The following is a 25,803-nucleotide window of genomic DNA, read 5'->3' as shown; positions in this document are numbered from 1 at the left end:
CTGAGTTCGGGTTTAAAATATGTTGCACATAAGAAAGTATAGGTATAGTAGAGGCAAAATAATACAGTTTCTGGACCAGTGGTTTGAAGGTATTTTTCATATTTTCAAACCATTCTGAATAAAAGTAGCGGGGTGGGTGGGACACTCTCAAAGGTGTGGGCCAACTCTGCCAGGTGATATGAAATTATTTTAGATAATAATCCAAAATAGTTGTCAAATTTCATAATTTTCTTTCTTTTTCACTGAACGCACTAGGAAAGTCACACAGACAGTTGCTGTACTATTCTTATTTGCTTTCAAACTGATTTGGATACAAAGATTTTTTTTTTTTTATGAATGATAATTTATGTCCAGAGCCCCGTTCCACGAAGCGATCTTAGGGTAACTATGCACTTAAGGTAATCTTAGGGCTAAAATCGCTTCGTGGAACGGGGCCCAGGATAGTATGTGCTCATCAGGCTCCGAATCAGTTGTTAAGTCGGACAAGCTTTAGGTTCTGCATCATCTGCATTGGTTGTCATTGATATTGTGTTTTGATATGAGACCACGTAATATCTTAGGATGCATATGCTTTGTGTTGTTACACTATATCATCAGATCCATGATCAAGTGAAGAACTTTGAGAGATTAGAGATAAAAGGCTACAGGAGCAACTAATAAGATGCCGTAGTAAATGGATAGAAGAAAGAGAAAAACCGACACAATATTTCTGTAATATGGAAAATCGTAACTATACGAGTATAAATAAAGCTATCCATCCAACTATGTCTGTGCAGTTTTGTCAAATCAGGCTGTACTATACGGTAGTAGCTAACCTTATTTGGACAAAGTGGGTAGAACGTAAGATCCTGAAATCGGACGGTATTCCTTATACAGATGAAACAAAGTAGGAAGATTGTATGATCCTGGAATCGGACGGTTTTCTTATACAGATGAAACAAAGTGGGTAGAATGTATGATCCTGGAATCGGACGGTATTCCTTATACAGATGAAACAAAGTGGGTAGAATGTATGATCCTGGAATCGGACGGTATTCCTTATATAGATGAAACAAAATAGTAGAATGTATGATCCTGGAATCGCATGGTATTCTCCTTATACAGATGAAACAAAGAAGGTAGAATGTATGATCCTGGAATCGGATGGTATTCATTATACAGATGAAACACTATAAGCGATTCACGGGAACGTTTGTTTGACTGTCTTGTACAGATATTCAATTTCGAATATGATAACTATTTTGTTGTTCAGTTTGTTTATTTGCTTATTCAGGGAGAAATAGCTGGAATTATTCTTTTGATGTTGGTGACACTAAATTAGTTGACTCCCTATGTCAGCATGAAAATATATTAAATTTTATACATCTATTTCCAAGTTAGAATGTCTAGTATAACTTATGATGTTGTTATTGATGTTAGATACAAGGATGTTGTTATTTCCACATGTTGCACACAATGTAGATGATGATCCTGGGATAGCGAGGAAAATGTAAAAACTAATCTAAGGATGGTTACCAGGTCGCTATACCTTTTTATATATTCACTGGATCTGACGCAAAGTCTTTGAGAGTGTAATAACACCTGATGATATCTGTAGTTTTTTAAAACACTTTGCACCACTCTTCCGCTTAAAATGATGACTGATTCAAGTATATAGTGTATATAATGATGCGGTCAACACAAGAAATGCCTAGCTGAAACCTGGATTTGTAAGGAACACTTGGCATTCAGAACAAGCCATCAAGTGTACTTTCTGCTCAGATGTGTAAACTAGATATCTCACCTTCCTCACTTGATGATGGCTGGTACCTCAGTATAGAAAACTACAATTAAACAAAGCCTCCGCTTCCATTAGCATTAACAGTGCTTCGACCTAAAATTAATTTGAGCAATATTTCTGTAAAATACGTACAGTTCCACTCTCGAAATATTAGTTAATACTCATCCGTGTGTTCATGGAGACGTGTCTGTTTACGGAAACTATAGTAGGTGTTTTGGCGCCTGTACTGGCGTACGCAGTAGAGCCACTGTCCTACAGAAGGAAGTTGGAACCATAGATGATTAATTCTCCTCTGTAGACAAAACGCTTCACGGCGAGTATACCTTTGCAACTATTATATCTTCTCTTGGAATCAATTTTGTTCAGAGATAGTGTACTGAACAAGTTAATGGCAGATTAATAATAGCTATATATGTTACAGTTTCCATAGCACAATTATTACATTTTATATTGCTTCAGTGAATTACTGGTGAATATATTAAATGGTCTATCCTGAGTTTGCAACCATTGTAACGTATTTCTTAATTTAAAAGCAACATACTTTTTAACGAGTGAACTTACATCTTAAATACAGTTTATTGTTTATAATATCAGTTTCTCTATGTTGAATGTGTTTCTCGTCATTCTAATGTTTGTAGTAACTTCATTTCATTTCAGTTCCTAATTTAATGGGGGATTTCCGTGTGTTCGAAATTATTGGAGGTAAAATATAGTTTGGTCTACCTACAAACATTATGATAACAAGAAGCACACAATATAATAGATTTAAAATGTCATTTTATTTGTTAGAAGTACTATTTTAGTTGAAAACATGCTATAATGACAGCAGTTTCATTAATGCAACTTAGTTTGTTTTAAATACCTAGTCCACTTTACCACCTCAGAGAGAGCGAGTAGGACGGTGTCATTCTGACTTATTTTACTGTTGGTGTGTTAAGTATTTATTGGATAAGTTTCATTACATTTCCATTGTATCCAAACCAGGTAGAATGCAAATATAAATAACACAGCAACTGTATATGCAACCCTTTTCAGGCCAGTTGTATAAAAATGAAACAAATTGTGAATTTTGCCAACTATTATGATCATCTGAAATAATTTCATTTATTATCCCACATTATTTTAGTGTTTAAAATTGAAAACTTTGACCCCCAAAACAAATATTTTGACATCAAAACCGTTTTCATACGACAAGAAGAAGTTGACAAAAATGTGCTTTGATCATTTTGGCGCTATCATGGATTTCGCCACCTGGTGGAGTTAGCCCACACTTTTGAGTGGATCACCCCCGCTCCTTTTATTCAGAAGGCTTTGAAGATATATAAAAAAAACCTTTGTCCCCGTAAATTGGTCAAGGAACTGTATTAGTTTGCCTCTACTAGTATGCGAGCACAGCAAAAGTAAGCGAACATTTGGAGGGGTGAGATGCCTGATTAAGATCGAAGACAAATTATTAAACAACTCTGATAATCGTCTGCATTACTTAAACATTATCAAAAACCAAAACTATAGACAAAAGTACGTATATCTGCACATAACCTGGACATTGAAAAACCAAAACTATAGACAAAAGTACGTATATCTGCACATAACCTGGACATTGAAAAAGGACGTTCCACAAATGATGCCAGAGAATATAGACTTTGCACATTATGTAGTAAAGAAATAGAGAGCGAGATACATTTTATAGGCAAATGACTAATACTGGAAAATACACATAATAAACTTTTCTCATACATAGAGGTAGAACATAAACATTTCAAATTATTCTTGGATGTAATCCAAACACAATGCTGCGGGTATCAAAATGCACACACGAATTAACAGTACAAAGATATAACAAAAATACTTTTGCAGACCCCTTGCCCGATTCTAAGGAGTTGGTTGAGTATTTTGTATATAGCCGTTTGACAGATCATTACTATATATGATCTTACTGTGTGTGTCTTGTGTCTGTGCGTTTGTCTGTGTGTGCGCGCGTGTGTGAACGTATGTATGAATGTAAATGTGTATATACGTGTGTGTGTGCGTGCATGTGTGTATGTATATTTATGTCTGTGTGACATATGGATGCAGATATTATGTGTATTAAATCGCTGTTGTTTATTGTTGTTATAACTAGTTCATGTGTTTGCTGTCTCTTTTTAAATTGGAATCTATCACCTTAACTAGTGTAAACATACAATGGTTTCAATAAATATTGTATTGTATTGTATTGTATTGTATTGTATTGATTTTATAAGGGGGTTTGGGGGCATGCTCGTCCGGCCAAATCTGAAGATTAAATGTTCTGAAATGCATTTTTCTGCATTCTACAATAAAATTCATCGTTACAAAATTAATGGATCAGGGCTTGCTCCCACCCACCCCACCCCCGGCGGACGTCCGTCAGAGAACTGCACATGGTGTCAATTGTGAGCCTTCAAGGTTAAGTGATAACAATTCCCAAGACATTGTTTATGTCAGTATCAAGACAAAAAAACTACAATTTACTAACATAGGGTAATTCCCATTATGACGTCATAATATGGGAATTCCTATTTTGTTAATGGTACGTAGACGAAGCATTTTCGAGCACTGTCCGAAACGTGCAACAACAGGAGCGTCGGAAGCAATTAAAAGTTGGTACGGCCATGAAAGCAATGTATATGATGAGATCTATTAGACCGGCTTCAGAATGAGCCACGTGCCACCTGGAGAGGACATTGTGTAGACCTGCTTTTTTGTATTCCTCATCATATATAACAAAAACGTTTTGGTAAACAGGATTCTGGTGGTGGATATGGCAAATATGGGTGTCAAAGTACGGCCCCTCCCAAAACCAGGGTCAACTACTAATAGCACTATTGGGAGAACAGATAAAAGGGAGAACCTTTCAAATGATGATAGAAATATGAAACTTGGCACAGATTATTTCACTGGGGCGTTCGTCATATCCAATTAATGAACCACTTGAATTTTCAATATCGCGGCCATTTTTCAAGTTGGCCCCCATACGGTCCTACAAAAGTTCATTATTGATGCCTGGTTCACATTTGCCCCGGGCGCCGTACGATAAATGGGTCTACGATTTTCCGTACGATTTTTGAGGCATCGTAGGTGGCTACGGACTACGGCGTATGTGTTCACATTGTGTACGAGCATCGTGCGATTTCTCGTATGGGCCCTCGGGGGCAGGCCGGGGCAAAGCTGTACAGAGGTTGCGCGGAGATTGTACGGAAAGCGTGCACTTTCAGTGCAGTTGCCGTGCAGTCTCCGCAGCCTCCGCACGGAAATCGTACGGAGCCGGTGCGGCTTCCGTGCAGAGGCTGCGCGGAGATGGTGCGGTGACCGTGCAGCCGCCGTGCCATTTTTGAGCGTCCGAGTCCCAAGTGTATAAGGAGGAGCTCTGTGTACAACTTCACATTTCTGCTTGTGTTTGCCGACCGCACATTGACAATCAAGAAGTTCAAGATATTTTTTTAACATTGTGTAGAAACTGCTGGAGATGACCAATATATTCCCATCGAAAAAATGTTTGGCCCATCTCAAGGCGGCTGCACGGCCATGGTGCGGCCACTGTGGGGTTGCCGCGGGATGACTGCTCAATATCCGTGCGATTTCACGGTTACTGCACGGGCAGCGAGCGGCAACCTTGCGATAGCTGTGCGAGGGCCGTGCGATTGTCCCAAAAGCCTACAATCTCCGTACAAGTTTTTTTGGCCCCAATGTCCACCTGAAATCTTGCGTTTTCTGCACGATCAGCGCGCGGCCTCCGCGCGGTGCCCGTGCGGGGATTGTGCAATGCCACCTATGACATGTCTACGGGCTACGGGCTTACGATGTTTTCAAATTTGTATAACTTCTCGCTAAACAAAATCGTAGAGGCCGCGGCGCCCGTGAATCCGTATGAAACATCTCACGGCCGCCTCCTGCCTCCGCACGGAGGCCGCACGAAAAGGGGAATACGGGCAGGATACGGGCTCCGTAGACCCATCGCAGGCCAAATGTGAATTAGGCATGAGATGTATTTTAATTGAGTTTTTCTACATTAGTCATGTTTAGAAAGATGCTGTAAAAAAGCCTTTGACGGTGAGAGCGCAAATATTGGGGGGTCAGTATAAGACAACCTCCCCAAAACATGGGCATCTACTAAAAGGACTGTTGAAAGAGCAGATAACAGAAATGACCTTTGCACATATGATCAAAGAAATTACCTTTGCACATATGATCTCTTTGGGTAGTTCTTCAAATTCAATCAATGAGCAAATTGAAATGTCAATATGGCGGTAATTTTTCAAGTTGGCCGCCATTTTTTTCCAGGCATTGTCTCTTAGTGACATGTATAATAATAACTTTGTCCATCTTGGTGACTTTTTATGTACTAGTATTTAAAAGGTAATTGAAAGTATTTCTGATATTTAAAATACTTTCAGAATTTGATTCAAAATGGCTGCCATATTTTCAACAAACATAGTCACCAGTTACAAAAGAAGAACATGAACATTGTTCCATAACCAAATCACTTTATCATCGAACACGCACAGAAATGATCTCCCGCGGGCGTTCTTCAAATCCAATCAATGAACCAATTGAATTTTCGATATGGTGGTAATTTTTTAAGATAGCCGCCATACTATCCTGCCAATGTTTATTATAGTATTATAGTATTATAATGGAGGTTTTCTCTTTTAGTCAGTTAATAGTATGTTTATATGTTTAGAAACATGTTGAACCTAATGTCTTATACGTAAAACAGGCCCTTAACAGTGGGAATGCAAAATATACGTTAACCTCCCTGGTCAGGTACTATTAAGACTACTGGCAGAGCAGACACCAGACACCAGAAACGACCTTATAAATGGCGATACAAGCATGAAACTTTGAACAGATGATCAAGAAGCAACTTAAAATGAAAATATGGTGGTAATGTTTCAAGATCGCCGCCATTTTGTCCAACCATTGTCCGTTATTGACATGTATAATAATTGCTTTGTCAAATTGTAGCCATCTCGGTGACTCTGTATGTATTAGTATTTAAAAACATGTTGAAAGTAATTCTGATATTTAAAATACTATCAGAATTAACGTTTTCAATTAAAAACGTCTGCCAATTTTCCAGAAAATATATTCACCAGCTACAACAGAAGAGCATCAGCTGGTATCAGTATACCGTGTTCTATAACCAAACTACTTTAAAACATCATGGAGATCAATCAATACATTCTTTTTGTCAACAGCATGTTTAATTTGTCTCATAACATTAATTTACATAATTGAGTTCCGTATTCCTATATAATTGTACATGTACATATATCCCAATACATTTGATATTTTATTTTTTATAGTTTCTAATATAAAGATGATATTCTGTACGATTTTTACAATCAAACTGAAGACAATAAATAGAGAAGACTACAGACACTATTCACTAATCCTTATTATCATGGCTATCTCTGTAATAATGTTTCTTTAATCCACGACTTGACACTATTCACTAATCCTTATTATCATGGCTATCTCTGTAATAATGTTTCCTTCGTCCACCACTTGACACTATTCACTAATCCTTATTTCCTTATTATCATGGCTATCTCTCTAATAATGCTTCCTTCGTCCACAACCTGACACTATTCACTAATCCTTATTATCATGGCGATCTCTGTAATAATGTTTCCTTCGTCCATGACTTGACACTATTCACTAATCCTTATTATCATGGCTATCTCTGTAATAATGTTTCCTTCGTCCACGACTTGACACTATTCACTAATCCTTATTATCATGGCTATCTCTGTAGTAATTTTCCATGACTTGACACTATTCAATAATCCTTATTATCACGGCTATCGCTATAGTAATGTTTCCACGACGTGACACTATTCACTAATCCATATTATCATGGCTATCTCTGTAATAATGCTTCCTTCGTCCACGACTTGACACTATTCACTAATCCTTATTTCCTTATTATCGTGGCTATATCTGTAATAATGCTTCATTCATCCACGACTTGACGCTATTCACTCATCCTTATTATCATGACTATATCTGTAATAATGCTTCCTTCTTCCACGACTTGACACTATTCACTAATCCTTATTATCATGGCTATCTCTGTAATAATGTTTCCTTCATCCACGACTTGACACTATTCACTAATCTTTATTATCATGGCTATATCTGTAATAATGTTTCCTTCATCCACGACTTGACACTATTCACTAATTCTTATTATCATGGCTATCTCTGAAGTAATGTTTCCACAACGTGACACTATTCACTAATCCTTATTATCACGGCTATCTCTGTAGTAATGTTTTCACTATTTGGCACTATTCACTAATCCTTATTATCACGGCTATCTCTGTAATAATGTTTCCTTCATTCACGACTTAACACTATTCACTAATCCTTATTACCATGGCTATCTCAGTAGTAATGCTTCCACGACGTGACACTATTCACTAATCCTTATTATCACGGCTATCTCTGTAGTAATGTTTCCACGACGTGACACTATTCACTAATCCTTATTATCACGGCTATCTCTGTAATAATGTTTCCTTTATCCACGACTTGACACTATTCACTAATCCTTATTATCACGGCTATCTCTGTAATAATGTTTCCTTAATCCACGACTTGACACTATTCACTAATCCTTATTATCAGGGCTATCTCTGTAATGATGCTCCCTTCATCAACGACTTGACACTATTCACTAATCTTTATTATCACGGCTATCTCTGTAATAATGTTTCCTTCATCCACGACTTGACACTATTCACTAATCCTTATTATCACGGCTATCTCTGTAATAATGTTTCCTTCATCCACGACTTGACACTATTCACTAATCCTTATTATCACGGCTATCTCTGTAGTAATGTTTCCACTATTTGACACTATTCACTAATCCTTATTACTATGGCTATCTCTGTAGTAATGTTTCCACGACGTGACACTATTCACTAATCCTTATTATCACGGCTATCTCTGTAGTAATGTTTCCACTATTTGACACTATTCACTAATCCTTATTACCATGGCTATTTCTGTAATAATGTTTCCACGACGTGACACTATTCACTAATCCTTATTATCACGGCTATCTGTGTAGTAATGTTTCCACGACTTGACACTATTCACTAATCCTTATTATCACGGCTATCTCTGTAATAATGTTTCCTTCATCCACGACTTGACACTATTCACTAATCCTTATATATTATCACGGCTATCTGTAATAATGTTTCCTTCATCCACGACTTGACACTATTCACTAATCTTTATATATTATCACGGCTATCTGTAATAATGTTTCCTTCATCCACGACTTGACACTATTCACTAATCCTTATATATTATCACGGCTATCTGTAATAATGTTTCCTTCATCCACGACTTGACACTATTCACTAATCCTTATTATCACGGCTATCTGTAATAATGTTTCCTTCATCCACGACTTGACACTATTCACTAATCCTTATATATTATCACGGCTATCTGTAATAATGTTTCCTTCATCCACGACTTGACACTATTCACTAATCCTTATATATTATCACGGCTATCTCTGTAGTAATGTTTCCTTCATCCACGACTTGACACTATTCACTACTCCTTATTATCACGGCTATCTGTAATAATGTTTCCTTCATCCACGACTTGACACTATTCACTAATCCTTGTATATTATCACGGCTATCTGTAGTAATGTTTCCTTGATCCACGACTTGACACTATTCACTAATCCTTGTATATTATCACGGCTATCTGTAATAATGTTTCCTTCATCCACGACTTGACACTATTCACTAATCCTTATATATTATCACGGCTATCTGTAATAATGTTTCCTTCATCCACGACTTGACACTATTCACTAATCCTTATATATTATCACGGCTATCTGTAATAATGTTTCCTTCATCCACGACTTGACACTATTCACTAATCCTTATATATTATCACGGCTATCTGTAATAATGTTTCCTTCATCCACGACTTGACACTATTCACTAATCCTTATATATTATCACGGCTATCTGTAATAATGTTTCCTTCATCCACGACTTGACACTATTCACTAATCTTTATATATTATCACGGCTATCTGTAATAATGTTTCCTTCATCCACGACTTGACACTATTCACTAATCCTTATTATCACGGCTATCTCTGTAGTAATGTTTCCACTATTTGGCACTATTCACTAATCCTTATTATCACGGCTATCTCTGTAATAATATTTCCTTCATCCACGACTTCTAGTCTTCTTCATGTTTGTCGGGGGTGGAGGGGGGGGGGGGGTCGAGGTGGCAGAGCATGATAGATTCACCCAATCCCGCGTTCTATCATTTGTTTGGCCATATAGGCGGGTCAATATACCACCTAACCCCAAACAAAAAATTACAACAAAACGTTTTATGATCGTTTATTGTAGTATTCGATGTGGAGAACAACATATGAAAAGTTGGACAATTTTGACACATGGGACAGTGTTTTAAAAATGATATACAAAAAACAAGATGGCCGCCAGCAAAAAAACGTAAAAAATCTGATTGATAATCATCAAATTGCAAGTTTTTTTAAAACTGATGTTATAATTAATGCTATTTTCATTTATGTTTTTCAAATAACAGTAGTTCCTGGAATGGACATTGCATTTGTACTGGAGTCATGACGTCATGACATAAAATCCTATCTTATTGCTTCTCAGACGCAGTCTTGTTCATCATCCTGTTTTATCATGGCTCATTTGTCATATTGTCAGCTGCCATCTTGGCAATGCTCACATATCGGCCTCGGTGGCACAGTGGTTAAGCCATCGGACAACAGGCTGGTAGGTACAGGGTTCGCAGCCCGGTACCGTCTCCAACCCAGAGCGGATTCTTAACGGCTCAATGGTTAGGTGTAAGGCCACTACACCCTCTTCTCTCTCACTAACCACTAACCACTAACCAACTAACAACTAACCCACTGTCCTGGACAGACAGCCCAGATAGCTACGGTGTGTGCCCAGGACAGTGTGCTTGAACCTTAATTGGATATAGGCAAAACAATAAGTTGAAATGCCCACATGCACTGGTGCATTCCATCTCATGCTTTCTGCAGGTACACTTTTGAGTAGTGCAACCTCCTGCACAGTTGCAGTGAATCATCGTTGGCCTTAAGTTCAGTGTAGGTTCTGGCCTCCCCTCTCCTCCAGCCTGTCTGGTCACACCAAGGTTCGAAATATGATTGGTATTTCTTATAACTTTTAAACTTTTCTAATATAACTTTTCTGTGGGCTGGGGCCAACCCTCCTACCATTCCTCCTAACCTCTGGGGTATTAATTAATTATATATTTTTAATTTAATTTAATTTTATTTTAGACCACCCAGTCTAAAATTGCGTCAAACTATTTATTAATTAGTTATAGATTAAGTGTATATATGTTTAAGGACGCAGTCACAATTTATTAACCTCCCCTCACCATTATTTTATTATTTTTTGGTCGTAATTTTGGAAATTTTTAAATCGTCCTATATTTAGGTATTTCCTGTCTCAAGTCAGACCCCCGATCTTATCGGAAGCCGGACTCGAGATAGGCGTGTTCGAAACCAAGTGAATGATCTGAATAAGTGCCTCTGGAGCAGGGCTTTTATCTGTCATCACCGGAATGAGTTTTTCACCATCTAACTTCCATCCCCACTCAAACGGCTCCATTTCATTATTACAGCCCATCCACCCCATATTCTGATAATAAGTCCGCAGGTAGTGAAATTTACAGGCCGAGGTGGTTGGAGGTAATCTTTCAGGCGTGACGAAACACTTACCTCTTGCAACTTTTTGCACAGCATATCGTCGCTGAACTAAGAAAACCTTTTATGTACAGTGTTGTCAAAACTTCGTACATGTCCAGGCAATGGAAAGTATGGAAAATGTCAAATAAGTAAAACACGTATTTGAAAACCACTGTTTATCTGTTATGAAAACCTCGTATCTTCCAATTGATTATGTTTATCCCTATCATATTTCAACGTTTTCTATCAGGTAAAGGTAAATTGTTAGTGCCAAAGTGTCTATATTGTATATATGTATATATTATGTGTTCAACTGGTGATCAAGGAAAAGCTATCATACCAGAAAAGAAGTGTAGGCCTAACAGGAATTTCCATATTTGATGTCCAAGTCTAAAATAATTATACCATCTTGGAGAAGATAAAGGTTTATTTAAAATTAAACCTGGGACTCACATTAAGAAGCTGAAAAAAAAGCATGCTATACATAGACATAATAAAGGGGAAAAGTCCAAGTCACGGTAGTAGCAGACTACATACATGTAATATCATTCATTGACAAGGCAACACATATTTCAATACCATTATATAGCACAGAGGAACAGTTATTAATTTTAATTTCATCCGATGAAGGGCAGTGCTTATGTATATTTTAAACACCTAGCTGTTTCATAGTTGAGGAAAGGGACCCGACGCCTATAGAAATAACTATCTGCTTTAGGTTATTTTAATGGATACCTGATGTTTACTTCATGTACAATTTCAGTTTTCAAGTAATGGATTCTTTGGGAAGCCACTGCACAGGTTTCATATTATCGAGTTATTAATTACGCAAACATGATGTATGGTATCGATTAATATGTAGGTTAATTTGTTTATTTTATTTTATTTCATTGTTATCGTTATTTATGTAATGAGAGCAAATATGATGATGAATCTTTACTTAAATTTCTTTTAAAATCTCTCGTTATAAAATTACCTCCAGTTACACAATAAATTAGATGTCATTTGTTAGCCCAGGGAACATTTCTATTAAGATATTACCTGAATTCATGTCAATAGTCTTAAATGCGGCGAATGTTCCTGTTTTTAAACCTATGGGCTTCATTTCACGTGAATCCCAGTGATCTTGGGATGAAGTAAATGTTGCTGAACCTATGAATCATGACCAAGATTTTAAACATTTTAGTTTATTCCTAAAAACGTGAGACAAGTATGTTCAGCTAAAACGAAATGTATTACTTAGAAAATATTTATGGATAATCTCTTAAAAAACACATTTTCTAAACCATTGATGAATATTCCTGTTAGTGAACTTAAATGGACAATGGACAATTCGTATACACATTATATTGTTATACACCCTAAAAAGTGGCAGACAGCCACCCTATGAAAAACCTACCATGTAACTTTTAAGGTATAATATACAAGGTTTATTAAAACGTTGATACACCTAATCTATTGGTGACCCGAGGCCAGTTTCACAAAAGCATTTACTGTAATCATCTGTTAAGCAATCGCTAGTGCAAATGTTTTCTTTGGTCATTTTTTTGTAAATTCATCATTGTGCCACATTCTTGAATGTAGTAGACAATACTAATGAACAGTACAAATTTCTAGAAAATACAGTTTCAAAATTTGGCCCTTACATGTTGCAGCCTGGTCAAGAATGTATGTAGGGTGGGGGTGGAGAGGAGGTTCGCTGAACTTCCCCTCATTTAAGCGATTTAAAAACAAAATATTATCCAGATAACTGTTCTATAAACATCGCTCAGCATAGTCTACGCCCCTGCCCCTGTACAATGTTCCGCATACATACCTGCCGGTCACTTTCATTTTTTATTTTTATGTTTGTACCAATAGCAGATTAACAGTCAGTTAATCTAAATAACCTTTATGTTGTTGGCCCCTGACTGATTGGGGAAGACATGGTTTTTAAAATTAATTTTAATGAGGAATTCCTAATCCAGCAAAGGACACCTGGCCATGTGCGAGGCTTAACTGTTGAAAATAAGTTCAAGTACACATGGCAAGTACGCTAAATGATTCAGGGCCTCGTTCCATGAAGCGATCTTAGCGTTAAGATCAGCTTGAGTACAGAATACATAATGTTACATTTAAAACCTCAGGGTAACGCGTTGGAAACAGTGAAATATAGCGAAATAAGGCACTGGCGGCTTTTTTTTTTTTTGCTTTCCCGTGCTCCATTTCTGTCCAACTTTTAATATGTTATTCAGTATGTCTGTGACGGAACATGCTCTTATTTCTTTTCGCGTGTGGCGATATTAATTGTTTTAGAGGGCCGTGTGCAGTTCCAATATGCACTTAAGCCCAGGTGGGCACTTTGTTACGTAATATCTCTGCGCGACGATGGTCGTGCTGTTTTCAATACACACCCAGACCAGGTGCGGAGGCCATGTGGCCAGTAGTTACGTAATACCTCCGCTAGTTCGGTACGATCGGGGTATTGCCGGCGAACTAGGCGACGAACAGTCTAGACTTCTAAGAAAAATATGCCGGCTTGGTCGCTGTGGAAATATCACTTGTAGGTATTCGGTACCGCGATGTGCCCCCAGGCGATATTCGGATTTGTAATACATAGCTAGGATTTAGATTTATCGGGGAGAAACATATTGGAAGGCTTCCAGGGAACGCGTCCGTTTGGACTTGGTAAATATTATTTCTGCTCTGTTGTATAACCTTGATGTGATTGATGTGACTTTAAATATTTTAATACTGTATTATACCAATATTATTTAGACGGTGCTGCCGGTAATCTGACGCAGTAAACTGTAGGCTCACTGTTCTAATATATATAAAGCTTAACCAGTCATCCTAGAGGACCTAGGTAAACTGTAGGTTATTGTCTTTATTGTGATAGGTACCAGTATTAATTCTGTATTACAAGGTTACTGAATGAGTAGATAAGGGTTAATTAAAAATTAACCAGTTAGGAATAGAGTTGTAATTCCTTTATTAATTAAGTTCCCCTGGAAGCGTTTCTCAATTATCACACGTGTGGGTGTTGTGTCACGGTGAAGTGATTAGAATATTGTATAAACTAGACACCTAGTGATTAACTAATTAAGTGATCAGTTCTGGGTTGTTACTATTTGTTGTTGTTAATTAACTACTGCGGCAATACATTTGTCAGCGTAGATTAATACAGATTCCAAAGTGTATTGTGTTTTTGTTGTGTTTTCTAGTGAACTAAACGTGCTATATTATATATACTTTATATAAGATCTTTTTTACCCTAAAAGTGACATTTTGTCGCTAATGTTATTTCTTTTATAACTCAAGCAGTTATGGATGTAATGCATTCATTTGTAGATATATAAGAAGTGCTGGTATTGGCCTTCGATTGTACAGAAAGTAAGACTGTGGCCACGTTTTGTTTTTTACCGTATAATTGCATATACTAAAAAAGTCTGTGTCGGTGCTCGTTGTTACAGGGAGGTTTCACTGTTAGTTTACACATAAGTTATGTTTACCTCGTTCAGGAGACTAATTTATTTCATATTATTTTATGAAAAGTGAAATAAAAGGATGACTTCATTAATTATATTGTGTTTTATAGTTGTAACAATTTGCCCCACCATTTATGATGCAGGGTAAAAACTTACCCCGTACATGGGGCAATTTGATACAGTTGACACCACCTCATTAATGAATCAATCACTAATTAATGTTAATATGTTGAAGGTTTTTCATGATTGTTTTAATAAATAGAGATATTTTCCTACTTATCCTCAAAATTTGGTTTCTGGAATTATTATACTTTATGTACTATGGCACTAAATGTAAAAATTGTAACAACTAGACCCGGTCTCCCCTACTTGTGACCCATTCGTTATATCTGATGGTACGAGTTATTTCAGCCATTACGTAATGGTGTCTTAAACCTTGATTAATAATTTAACGAAAGATGCTTTAAATCACAACCGATTTATTTATTCATTTTAAAATTAAAAACAATGTCTCGATAGCCTTGTCCAAAAATTTAAGTTGTTAGCCGAACTGGCATCCTATTTAACAATACAGTAAATCCCACCTAAATTAAAAAAAAGAGTTAAAATCACAACCGATTTATATAGAAAGATAGAGACAGAGAGAAGACCTTGTATATTGAGAGAGAGAGAGAGAGAGAGAGAGAGAGAGAGAGAGAGAGAGAGAGAGAGAGAGAGAGAGAGAGAGAGAGAGAGAGAGAGAGAGAGAGACACACACACACAGAGACAGAGAGAGAGAGAGAGAGAGAGAGAGAGAGAGAGAGAGAGAGAGAGAGAGAGAGAGAGAGAGAGATAAGAGACTTATGACATAGATATATAGAGACATACATATAGACAAAAAGGAAAACATTGGACAGAAATAGGGAGACATAAGGCGAGAGAGACATAGAGACACAGAGAAAAAATAGGCATACATAGACATTGACAGGGAGACATAGAAATACATAAATAGGGAGATAGAGGGAAACATAAGGATAAACATACAGAGAGAGATATAGATACAGGTACATAGAAAAATAGAGACAGAGAGAATCATATATAGAGAAACATAGAGAGATACATAGAAAGTCATAGCGAGAGACATAAAGAGACACGTAGAAAGATAGAGGGAGAGACATACAAAGAGAAAGAGAGATACAAATGGAGAGACAAATAGAGACAAAGAAAGATAGATATAGAGATAGCGCTTCCGACGCCCCTAAATAATCGGATCCGACAAATAAACGTTATGGACATTACAAATCACTGTTTGGAAATCATTCCATATAAACGGACCCATGCAATAAAGAGACCGTTAACGGATATATGTGACTAGCTTAACACGTTCTAATCAGTGACACACATGGTTACTGGAACGACTCGCCAGACTTGTTTTCAACAAAGACTGAAATTCGTGCGTGTGTGTCTTGTTGATAAGTTGGATCGAATGTCTGTGTCGCTGTTCATATCTTGTGTGAGCGGCGAGCAGCGAGTCTGAGCAGGCCGGTGTCAATGTTTTCCCCGCTGTCGTGTGGAGAGACGTCACTCGACCAGTGAAAGTAGTCGCCGTGTGGGTCGCTTTGTCACTTGTCTAGCGCGGGTTGGCAACAAACCGTACAGGACGCGGAGAGCTGTTCACTTTCTAACAAACAGAAGTAACAAGACGTGACGACTGAAAGTAGTGGAGACACACACACAAGACCTGACGACTGAAAGTACTGGAAACACACACACACACACAAGACGAATATACCTTCTGCTCAACAAGGTGTGTGAGTGCGAGAAAAACACAGTGTATCGCGGATTTGTAGCACATCACTGATATGGCGTACACTTGGACCATTTCCCAGTAGGCCACGCAGCCATCACTAAGTCAACTTATTCTGATAACATTTTGGATAAACTTCCGAATAAAGGAAAAACACTTGTCTGTATGTGCAGGTCAAAAGTAGAATAATACAAAAGTGCGCTTTTACGTGAACGTTCATCATCGAAGTGATAATTAAAAAGAAACTGATGTCCCGTAAACATTGGCGAACACCTTGACACTGGAAACTAACACGTGTAATAGAATTAGGAATTCAGGAATTTTCTCTATCCTAATAAAACATGCAATCGAAAAGGAAACAAAGAAAACATGATTTCCTGTTAACATTCGTTATAACACGTGGAATTACAAATAAACTGTGACAGTGTGAGTACTTGACGTTCATTACAACACGTAGAATCACCAATAACCTGTGACAGTGTGAGTACTTGACGTTCATTACAACACGTGGAATCACCATTAAAATGTGACAGTGTGAGTACTTGACGTCCATTACAACACGTGGCATCACCAATAAACTGTGACAGTGTACTTGACGTTCATTACAACACCTGGAATTACCAATAATCTGTGACAGTGTGAGTACTTGACGTTCATTACAACACGTGGAATCACCAATAAACTGTGACAGTGTGAGTACTTGACGTCCATTACAACACGTGGAATCACCAATAAACTGTGACAGTGTACTTGACGTTCATTACAACACGTGGAATTACAAATAATCTGTGACAGTGTGAGTACTTGACGTTCATTATAACACGTGGAATCACGAATAAACTGTGACAGTGTGAATACTTCGACGTTCATTATAACACGTGGAATCACGAATAAACTGTGACAGTGTGAGTACTTGACGTTCATTACAACACGTGGAATTACCAATAAACTGTGACAGTGAGAGTACTTGACGTTCATTACAACACGTGGAATTACAGATAAACTGTGACAGTGCGAGTACTTGACTTTCATTACAACACGTGGAATTACAGATAAATTGTGACAGTGTGAGTATTTGACGTTCATTACAACACATGGAATTACATATAAACTGTGACAGTGTGAGTACTTGACGTTCATTACAACACGTGGAATTACAGATAAACAGCGCTGAATTGTCCAATTTAACAGTGTTCACAGTTGTCCAATTTAACAGTGTTGATAGTTGTCCAATTTAACAGTGTTGATAATTGTCCAATTTAACTGTTGATAGTTGTCTAATTTAACAGTATTGATAGTTGTCCAAAGTAACAGTGTTGACAGTTGTCCAATTTAACAGTGTTGACAGTTGTCCAATTTAACAGTGTTGATAGTTGTCCAATTTGACTGTTAATAGTTGTCCAATTTAACAGCTGATAGTTGTCCAGTTTAACTGTTGATAGTTGTCAGTCTTTGTGAAGGACATGAGGCCTGGATCTATCCGAGCTGTATTGAGTGGCCCGCCGCTCACACTCAGTGACGTCATTAGAGGTGGCTACTTTAGTCACGTTACAAAACTCATTCAAATGGGCATAGATGTAAATGGAAGAGACGCGGAAGGGAAAACTCCCATCATGCTTTGTGCTCTGATTAACGACGAAGCCTGGGGTGTGGGGATAGCACGGACACTTGTAGAAAAAGGAGCACAATTAAACATCACTGATAAGTTTGGCCTCAGCGCTATTCATCTAGCTGTCATATATGAACGTGAAAATCTAATTAACATATTCCTCAACGCAGCTGATTTCGACCCTAACTTGGTGGATAAACTGGGGAATACAGCGCTCCACTATGCTGCAATGTCCGGGAACAGGGACATGACGCGAGTGCTCGTTCAATACTGGAACAAGTACAGTCTAGATGGCGGTATACGCAATAGACGAGGCAGGACGGCCTCTGATGAGGCGTACGCCGCCTCACACTATGCGTGTGTATCACAACTGAACAACCTGACGACGACACCTTGCCGTATGAAGTCGGCCCCTAACAAACGCCCGGAAACATCGTTACCACGGAGACTCGGTTCCTCATGTTCGTCGTACACGGTTTCCTCGGAGGTATCAGACCAATCTGTCTTTACCGACATGCCTCGATCGTCAAGACACAGCACACTCCATAGTGCGATTTACCCAGAGAGGCCTCGATCGTCAAGACACAGCACACTCCATAGTGCGATTTACCCAGAGAGGCCTCGATCGTCAAGACACAGCACACTCCATAGTGTGATCTACCCAGAGAGGCCTCGATCGTCTAGACACAGCACACTCCATAGTGTGATCTACCCAGAGAGGCCTCGTTCATCAAGACAATGTTTGCTGCCAAATGAGAAAAACAGAGAACAAGTTATTCATTCAGCAAATCAGTCAGACTTTCGTAACAAAAAAGAATACATATTTAAACTAACTGCAATTCCATATGATGAAAACGATCTTTGTGAGAAAAGCGTGCGAAACGTTCGAGCTGCGTTGTGTGCGCACCCAGTGTTGCGATGCGCCGAGCCGGTGACGTGGAGATGCGAGTTTCAGCGCCTCTTCCACGAGTACGAGTTTCAGTGCAGCCCGTCGTATCGTGACGCGGCCAAGAGCGCTACTGACCACATGCTAGTGGCGCCAGTCGAGGAAGAGGAAGCAGACGACAAGGAGAAGAAGCGGCTGTGCAGACGAACCAGTTTGATGTCGCGCTCCAGCACATTCAGCGAACAGAGAGAAAAACGCAAACCTGGCTCCACCATCAAACAGCGCAAAGTGTCCGTACTGCCTCCTCCGTTACACGCCAGATCTATCGAAGTAACGGACGCAAAGACGTCCTCGTCGGAATCCTCCAGCAACAGTCAGTCCTGGAAGAAAAAAGAAGCGATTCTTTGTAAAGATGTATCCAGGATTCAGATCCACACAACAGATGTAGCCGCAGACCAGCAAACCAGGGCAGATAACTCTTCGATTCCCGCCGTCACGGAGACTCTGGTTACTGATGACGATCGTCAGGAAACATCAACCATCGAAACCGAATGTGACGTCGACACTAGCCGACTCTCTGTGCTAAACCAGACGGACAACTGACTTAAACAGTTATGGAGTATGAACTTATTGAAACCAAACATTCGCAAGTTACAAGGAACTATTCAATTTAAACATTCACTTGAGTAGTTAAGGAGTATCAACGTTGAACAAAGTTGATGGTAATAGACATGTTATTGTTTATATAAACTAACATTTCTTTCTTATGTTTATTTATGACTTTATCACATTGACATTTAAGCGACTGTTATAAATTCATAGGCGTAGGAGCGTTGCAAAAGTCTGTGTGTGTGTTGGTGGTGGTGGGGGTGGCGGGTGGGGGTGGGGTTTATAATTTGTTTACGTAGCATCGCGAATCGCCCTGCTCGAGGGTGCGGAGCGCCCGATTGTGCTAGGGGGTCCCGGGCAAGGACAGAATTCTGAAGGGAGATTATAACACTTAATGGTGAAAACCATATACTAGTAATTGCACAGGACAGTCGGAAGTGCATTGTAGCAGTCATGGTTGCTTCCAGGGACGTAGCACAGTGATAAAGCGCCAGCCTGATGCGCGGTCGGTCTGGGATCGATCCCCGTCGGTGGGCCGATTGGGCTATTTCTTGCTCCAGCCAGTGTACCACGACTGGTATTTCAAAGGCCGTGGTATGTGCTATCCTGCTTATTTTATGGTACATATAAAAGATCCCTTGCTACTAATGAAAAAATGTAGTGTGTTTCCTTGTCTGCTTGTGTGGTGTTAAACTGCATACATACTATGCCAAAGAAAGCCAGCTGGTCAACAGTTTTAGCACAAAATGCTCGTGGTTGGCATCTACATTGATACTTTCTCTCTTCTGTTTGTGACAGTGAACAAGAAGACGTTGTTAAGACGTTCTGGGTCATCGTGTATCTTCAACATGTCTTCAAACGTCTTAGGCAGGACAAACAACATTGAAGGCAGTTAGTGGACGTTCGATACATTTCGTTAAAATCGAAAAGATCAAGAAACACTGTGGGTTTTTTGATGACATGCTTGGGTAAAATTGTAAAATGTATATATTTTCTCCTCCTGCGCCTATGAGATTCACTATGGCATAAAACAATAATGTAAACAAATGTGCCAATAGGCGGGTCAATATAGCGCCAAAATACCCATACATCAAAATAATTGCAACAAAACATTTTATTGCCATTTTTTGTACTTTCAGACATACTGAATAACACATTAAAAGTTGGACAGAAATGGAGCATGGGAAAGCAAAAAAATCTGACGTTAAAAAAAATAGCCACCAGTGCCTTATTTTGCTATATTTCACTGTTTCCAACGCGTTACCTTGAGGTTTTAAATGTAACATTATGTATTCTGTACTCAAGCTGATCTTAACGCTAAGATCGCTTCATGGCACGAGGCCCTGAATCATTTAGCGTACTTGCCATGTGTACTTGAACTTATTTTCAACAGTTAAGCCTCGCACATGGCCAGGTGTCCTTTGCTGGACTAGGAATTCCTCATTAAAATTAATTTTAAAAACCATGTCTTCCCCAATCAATCAGGGGCCAACAACATAAAGGTTGTTTAGTTTAACTGACTGTTAATCTGCTGTTGGTACAAACATAAAAAAATAAAAATTAAAGTGACCGGCAATTACGTATGCAGGACATGGTACAGGGGCGGGGGCGTAGACTGTGCTAAGCGATGTTTATAGAACAGTTCTCCGGACAATATTTTGTTTTTAAATCGTTTAAATCAGGGGCAGTTCAACGAACTCTCCACCCCACCCCACACACATTCTTGACCAGGCTGCAACATGTAAGGGCCAAATTTTAAAATTGTATTTTCTAGAAATTTGTAATGTTCATTAGTATTGTCTGCTACATTCAAGAATGTAAATGATGAATTTAAATAAAATGAAAAGAGAAAACATTTGCACTAGCGATTGCTTAACAGATGATTACAGTAAATGCCTTTGTGAAACAGGCCCTTAGCCACCAATAGATTAGGTGTATGAACGTTTTAATAAACCTTGTATATTAGACCTTAAACGTTACATGGTAGGTTTCCCCATAGGGTGGCTGTCTGCTACTTTTTAGGGTGTATAACAATACGTGTATACGAATTGTTCATTGTCCATTTAAGTTAACTAACAAGAATATGCATCAATGGTTTAGAAAATGTGTCTTTTAAGAGATTATTCATAAATATTTTCTAAGTAATACATTTCGTTCTAGCTGAACATACTTGTATCACGTTTTTAGGAATAAACTAAAATGTTTAAAATCTTGGACATGATTCATAGGTTCAGCAACATTTACTTCATCCCAAGATCACTGGGATTCACGTGAAATGAAGCCCATAGGTTTAAAAACAGGAACATTCGCCGCATTTAAGACTATTGACATGAATTCAGGTAATATCTTAATAGAAATGTTCCCATGGCTAACAAATGACATCTGATTTACTGTGTAACTGGAGGAAATTTTATAACGAGAGATTTTAAAAGAAATTTAAGTAAAGATTCATCATCATATTTGCTCTCATTACATAAATAACGATAACAATGAAATAAAATAAAATAAACAAATAAACCTATATATTAATCTATACCATACATAATTTTTGCGTAATTAATAACTCGATAATATGAAACCTGTGCAGTAGCTTCCCAAAGAATCCCAAAGCAGACAGTTATATCTATAGGCGTCGGGTGTACCTCCTCCCCTTTCCTCAACTATGAAACAGCTAGGTGTCTAGAATATATATAAGCGCTGCCCTTCATCAGATGAAATTAAAATTAATAACTGTTCCTCCCGTGCTACATAATGGTATTGAAACATGTGTTGCCTTGTCAATGAATGATATTACATATATGTAGTCTGCTACTACCGTGACTTGGACTTTTCCCCTTTATTATATGTCCACGTATAGCATGCATTTTTTCCAGCTTCTTAATGTGAGTCCCAGGCTTAATTTTAAATAAACCTTTATCTTCTCCAAGATGTGTTTTTTTTTTTAAATATGGAAATTCCTGTTAGGCCTACACTTCTTTTCTGGTATGATAGCTTTTCCTTGACCACCAATTGAATACATAATATATACATATATACAATATAGACACTTTGGCACTAACAATTTACCTTTACCTGATAGAAAAGGTTGAAATATGATAGGGATAAACATAATCAATTGGAAGATACGAGGTTTTCATAACAGATAAACAGTGGTTTTCAAATACGTGTTTTACTTATTTGACATTTTCCATACTTTCCATTGCCTTGACATGTACGAGGTTTTGACAACAAAAAGATATTAGATTTCTGCTTCTGAAATATAAAAAAGTGAAAATCGCCAAAACTGCACATACAAGGTTTTCTTAGTTCAGCGACGATATGCTGTGCAAAACGTTGCAAGAGCGAAGTCTTTCGTCACGCCTAAAAGATTGCTACCAACCACCTCGGCCTGTATATTTCACTACCTGCGGACTTACTATCAGATTATGGGGTGGATGGGCTGTAATAATGAAATGGAGCCGTTTGAGTGGGGGATGGAGGTTAGAAGGTGAAAAACTAATTCCGGTGATGACAGACAAACACCCTGCTCCAGAGGCACTTATTCAGATCATTCACTTGGCTTGGCTAGGTTTTTAATGTGTTCATAATATACCTCTATGATTTCGAACACGCCTATCTCGAGTCCGGCTTCCGATAAGATCGGGGTTCTGACTCGGGACAGGAAATACCTAAATATAAGGACGATTTAAAAATTTCGAAAATTACGACCCAAAAATAATAAAATAACGGTGAGGGGAGGTTAATAAATTTTGACTGCGTCCTTAAACATATATACACTTAATCTATAACTAATTAATAAATAGTCTGACGCAATTTTAGATGGTGGTCTAAAATAAAATAAAATTAAAAATATATAATTAATTAATACCTCAGAGGTTAGGAATGGTAGGAGGGTTGGCCCCAGCCCACAGAAAAGTTATATTAGAAAAGTTAAAAAGAATTACCAGTCATATTTCGAACCTTGGTGTGACCAGACGGGAGGCCGGGGGAGAAGGGAGGCCAGAACCTACACTGAACCTAAGGCCAAAGATGATTCACTGCAACTGTTCGGGAGGGTGCACTACTCAAAAGTGTACCTGCAGAAAGCATGAGATGGAATGCACCAGTGCATGTGGGCCTTTCAACTTATTTTGTTTGCTTATATCCAATTAACGTGCCCATATACCACTAGGGTTTCGAACACGCCCATCCCGAGTCCGACCTCCGATAAGATCGGTGACCTGACTCGGGATGGAGGTGGGGGGGGGGGGGGGGGGGGGGGGGGGGGTTAGGTAGAGTTGAAAATGGGCAGAATTTTGAAAATAGCAATTAGTAAAAAAGTTAATAGAATAAATTTAAAAAAAAACAAAAAAACTTACAAGCCAAAATAAAAATAATTGACTGCTCGGCCGAATAATATTTATATAATTTGGAGTATTTTAGAAGGACGGTCCAAAATTAAATAAGAAAAAGAAGAGAGGATCGGACTATTTAATAATAATTAAAAAAAAAGAGAGTAATTTCGACATAATCTTTTGAACGCAGATCTAAAAGTTTAAAGTCCGATCGATATGTCCACGTGAGTGGCCTCGTTAAGGCCGTTTGGGTGCACATCTTATAGGGACGAGATGGTTTGCATCCCGTCAAGAAAACCCCTAGATTGACAGTCGATAGACGTTGAAGGTGTAGTGCTGTGCTGAAATACAGATCTTGAGAAGCCGGATCCATCTAAACGAGAGAGAGTATCAGACTAGGATATAGTCCAGTCGTCATGGGTTGGTATAGTGGTGCGGACGGGCCCGACTCCGGAGGATACGAGATGGTATCACTATAAAGCAAATAAAGTCTAGAAAAAGAGTAGTAGTGGCCGACCCCGCTTCCTATTTCTTCTTAGAGTGGGGCGGTCAATCTTCCAGTGCTGCTAGGACAGGCTCGGACATGTAGAGACTAAACGCGAACAACCGTGGCGTTCTGCAGAATGGCCGTCATACGAGTCACGAAAAAACAAGTCAACATAGTCAGACGGAGAAATGACGTGGAGGCGAGGAATCTCGCTAAAAAAGAATCCAACCTGGTGGTGCAGACTGTCGAAACGAGAAGTATTCCAGCGTTCTATCAGTTCCAATGGCCGCATACATCCCAGTAGAAAACTTCATTTCGCTGACAAAAACAACAAAATGAAGGATCCCCAAGTCGAGCACATGAAAGCACGTGGAGTGTGCACCAGCGAAACAAACACGTCTTACCGCGTGGAGCTACAGACTGGGAATCCAGATTTTTGACGGGTTTTTTTTGCTGGCGGCCATCTTGTTTTTTATGTCATTTTTTAAACACTTTCCCATGTGTCAAAATTGTTCAACTTTTGATATGTTGTTCTCCACATCGAATACTACAATAAACGATCATAAAACGTTTTGTTGCAATTTGTTTGAGGTTAGGTGGTATATTGACCCGCCTACAACGTTAAGTTCACGATAGTACAGAATACGTTTACACTAATACAGATTGTAAAGGCATCACTGTTTCATGTGAACATAGTGGTGGCAGTGGCGACTCGTCTTGATAACCTTTATATGCACAGTTTACAAATATTTACATGTAAAACGCAATATTTCTTATCAATGTCCCTTCAAACAGATATGTATTATAATATTCCATTGCTAGTGTTTATACATCAGTATAATTATATTTACAGTAACGCCTTACGTACACACATTGTGAAATCTATATTTATCATGTAAATAACTCTGCAACTGAATTAGATTTCAACGAAAAATAATTAAGAAACATTAAAAATATATATATATGTGACCTAATGTCATTGTATTAGAATCAGGGTTAGGGTTATGGCTAGAGTGAGTGTCACTGTCGGGGTCAGGTTTAGGGTTAGTGTTTAATTCAATTCTGTATTT

General features: G+C 38.4%; 1 protein-coding gene across 1 annotated transcript; it reads left to right on the top strand.

Annotated features, from left to right (window-relative positions):
• Nucleotides 1-16,570: 16,570 nt before the first annotated feature.
• Nucleotides 16,571-20,065, top strand: LOC121375512 (ankyrin repeat domain-containing protein 55-like). Its single transcript, XM_041503001.1, has one exon. It carries the CDS (start codon nt 18,272-18,274, stop codon nt 19,904-19,906), a length of 1,635 nt encoding a protein of 544 aa, XP_041358935.1. The 5' UTR covers nt 16,571-18,271; the 3' UTR covers nt 19,907-20,065.
• The last annotated feature ends 5,738 nt before the right edge of the window (nt 20,066-25,803 follow it).

The sequence above is a fragment of the Gigantopelta aegis genome, chromosome 6, assembly GCF_016097555.1.
Source record: "Gigantopelta aegis isolate Gae_Host chromosome 6, Gae_host_genome, whole genome shotgun sequence".
Classification (NCBI taxonomy): Eukaryota; Metazoa; Mollusca; class Gastropoda; order Neomphalida; family Peltospiridae; genus Gigantopelta; species Gigantopelta aegis.
Note: the sequence above shows the minus strand (reverse complement) of the source record. Positions and strands in the feature narration are given on the sequence as shown.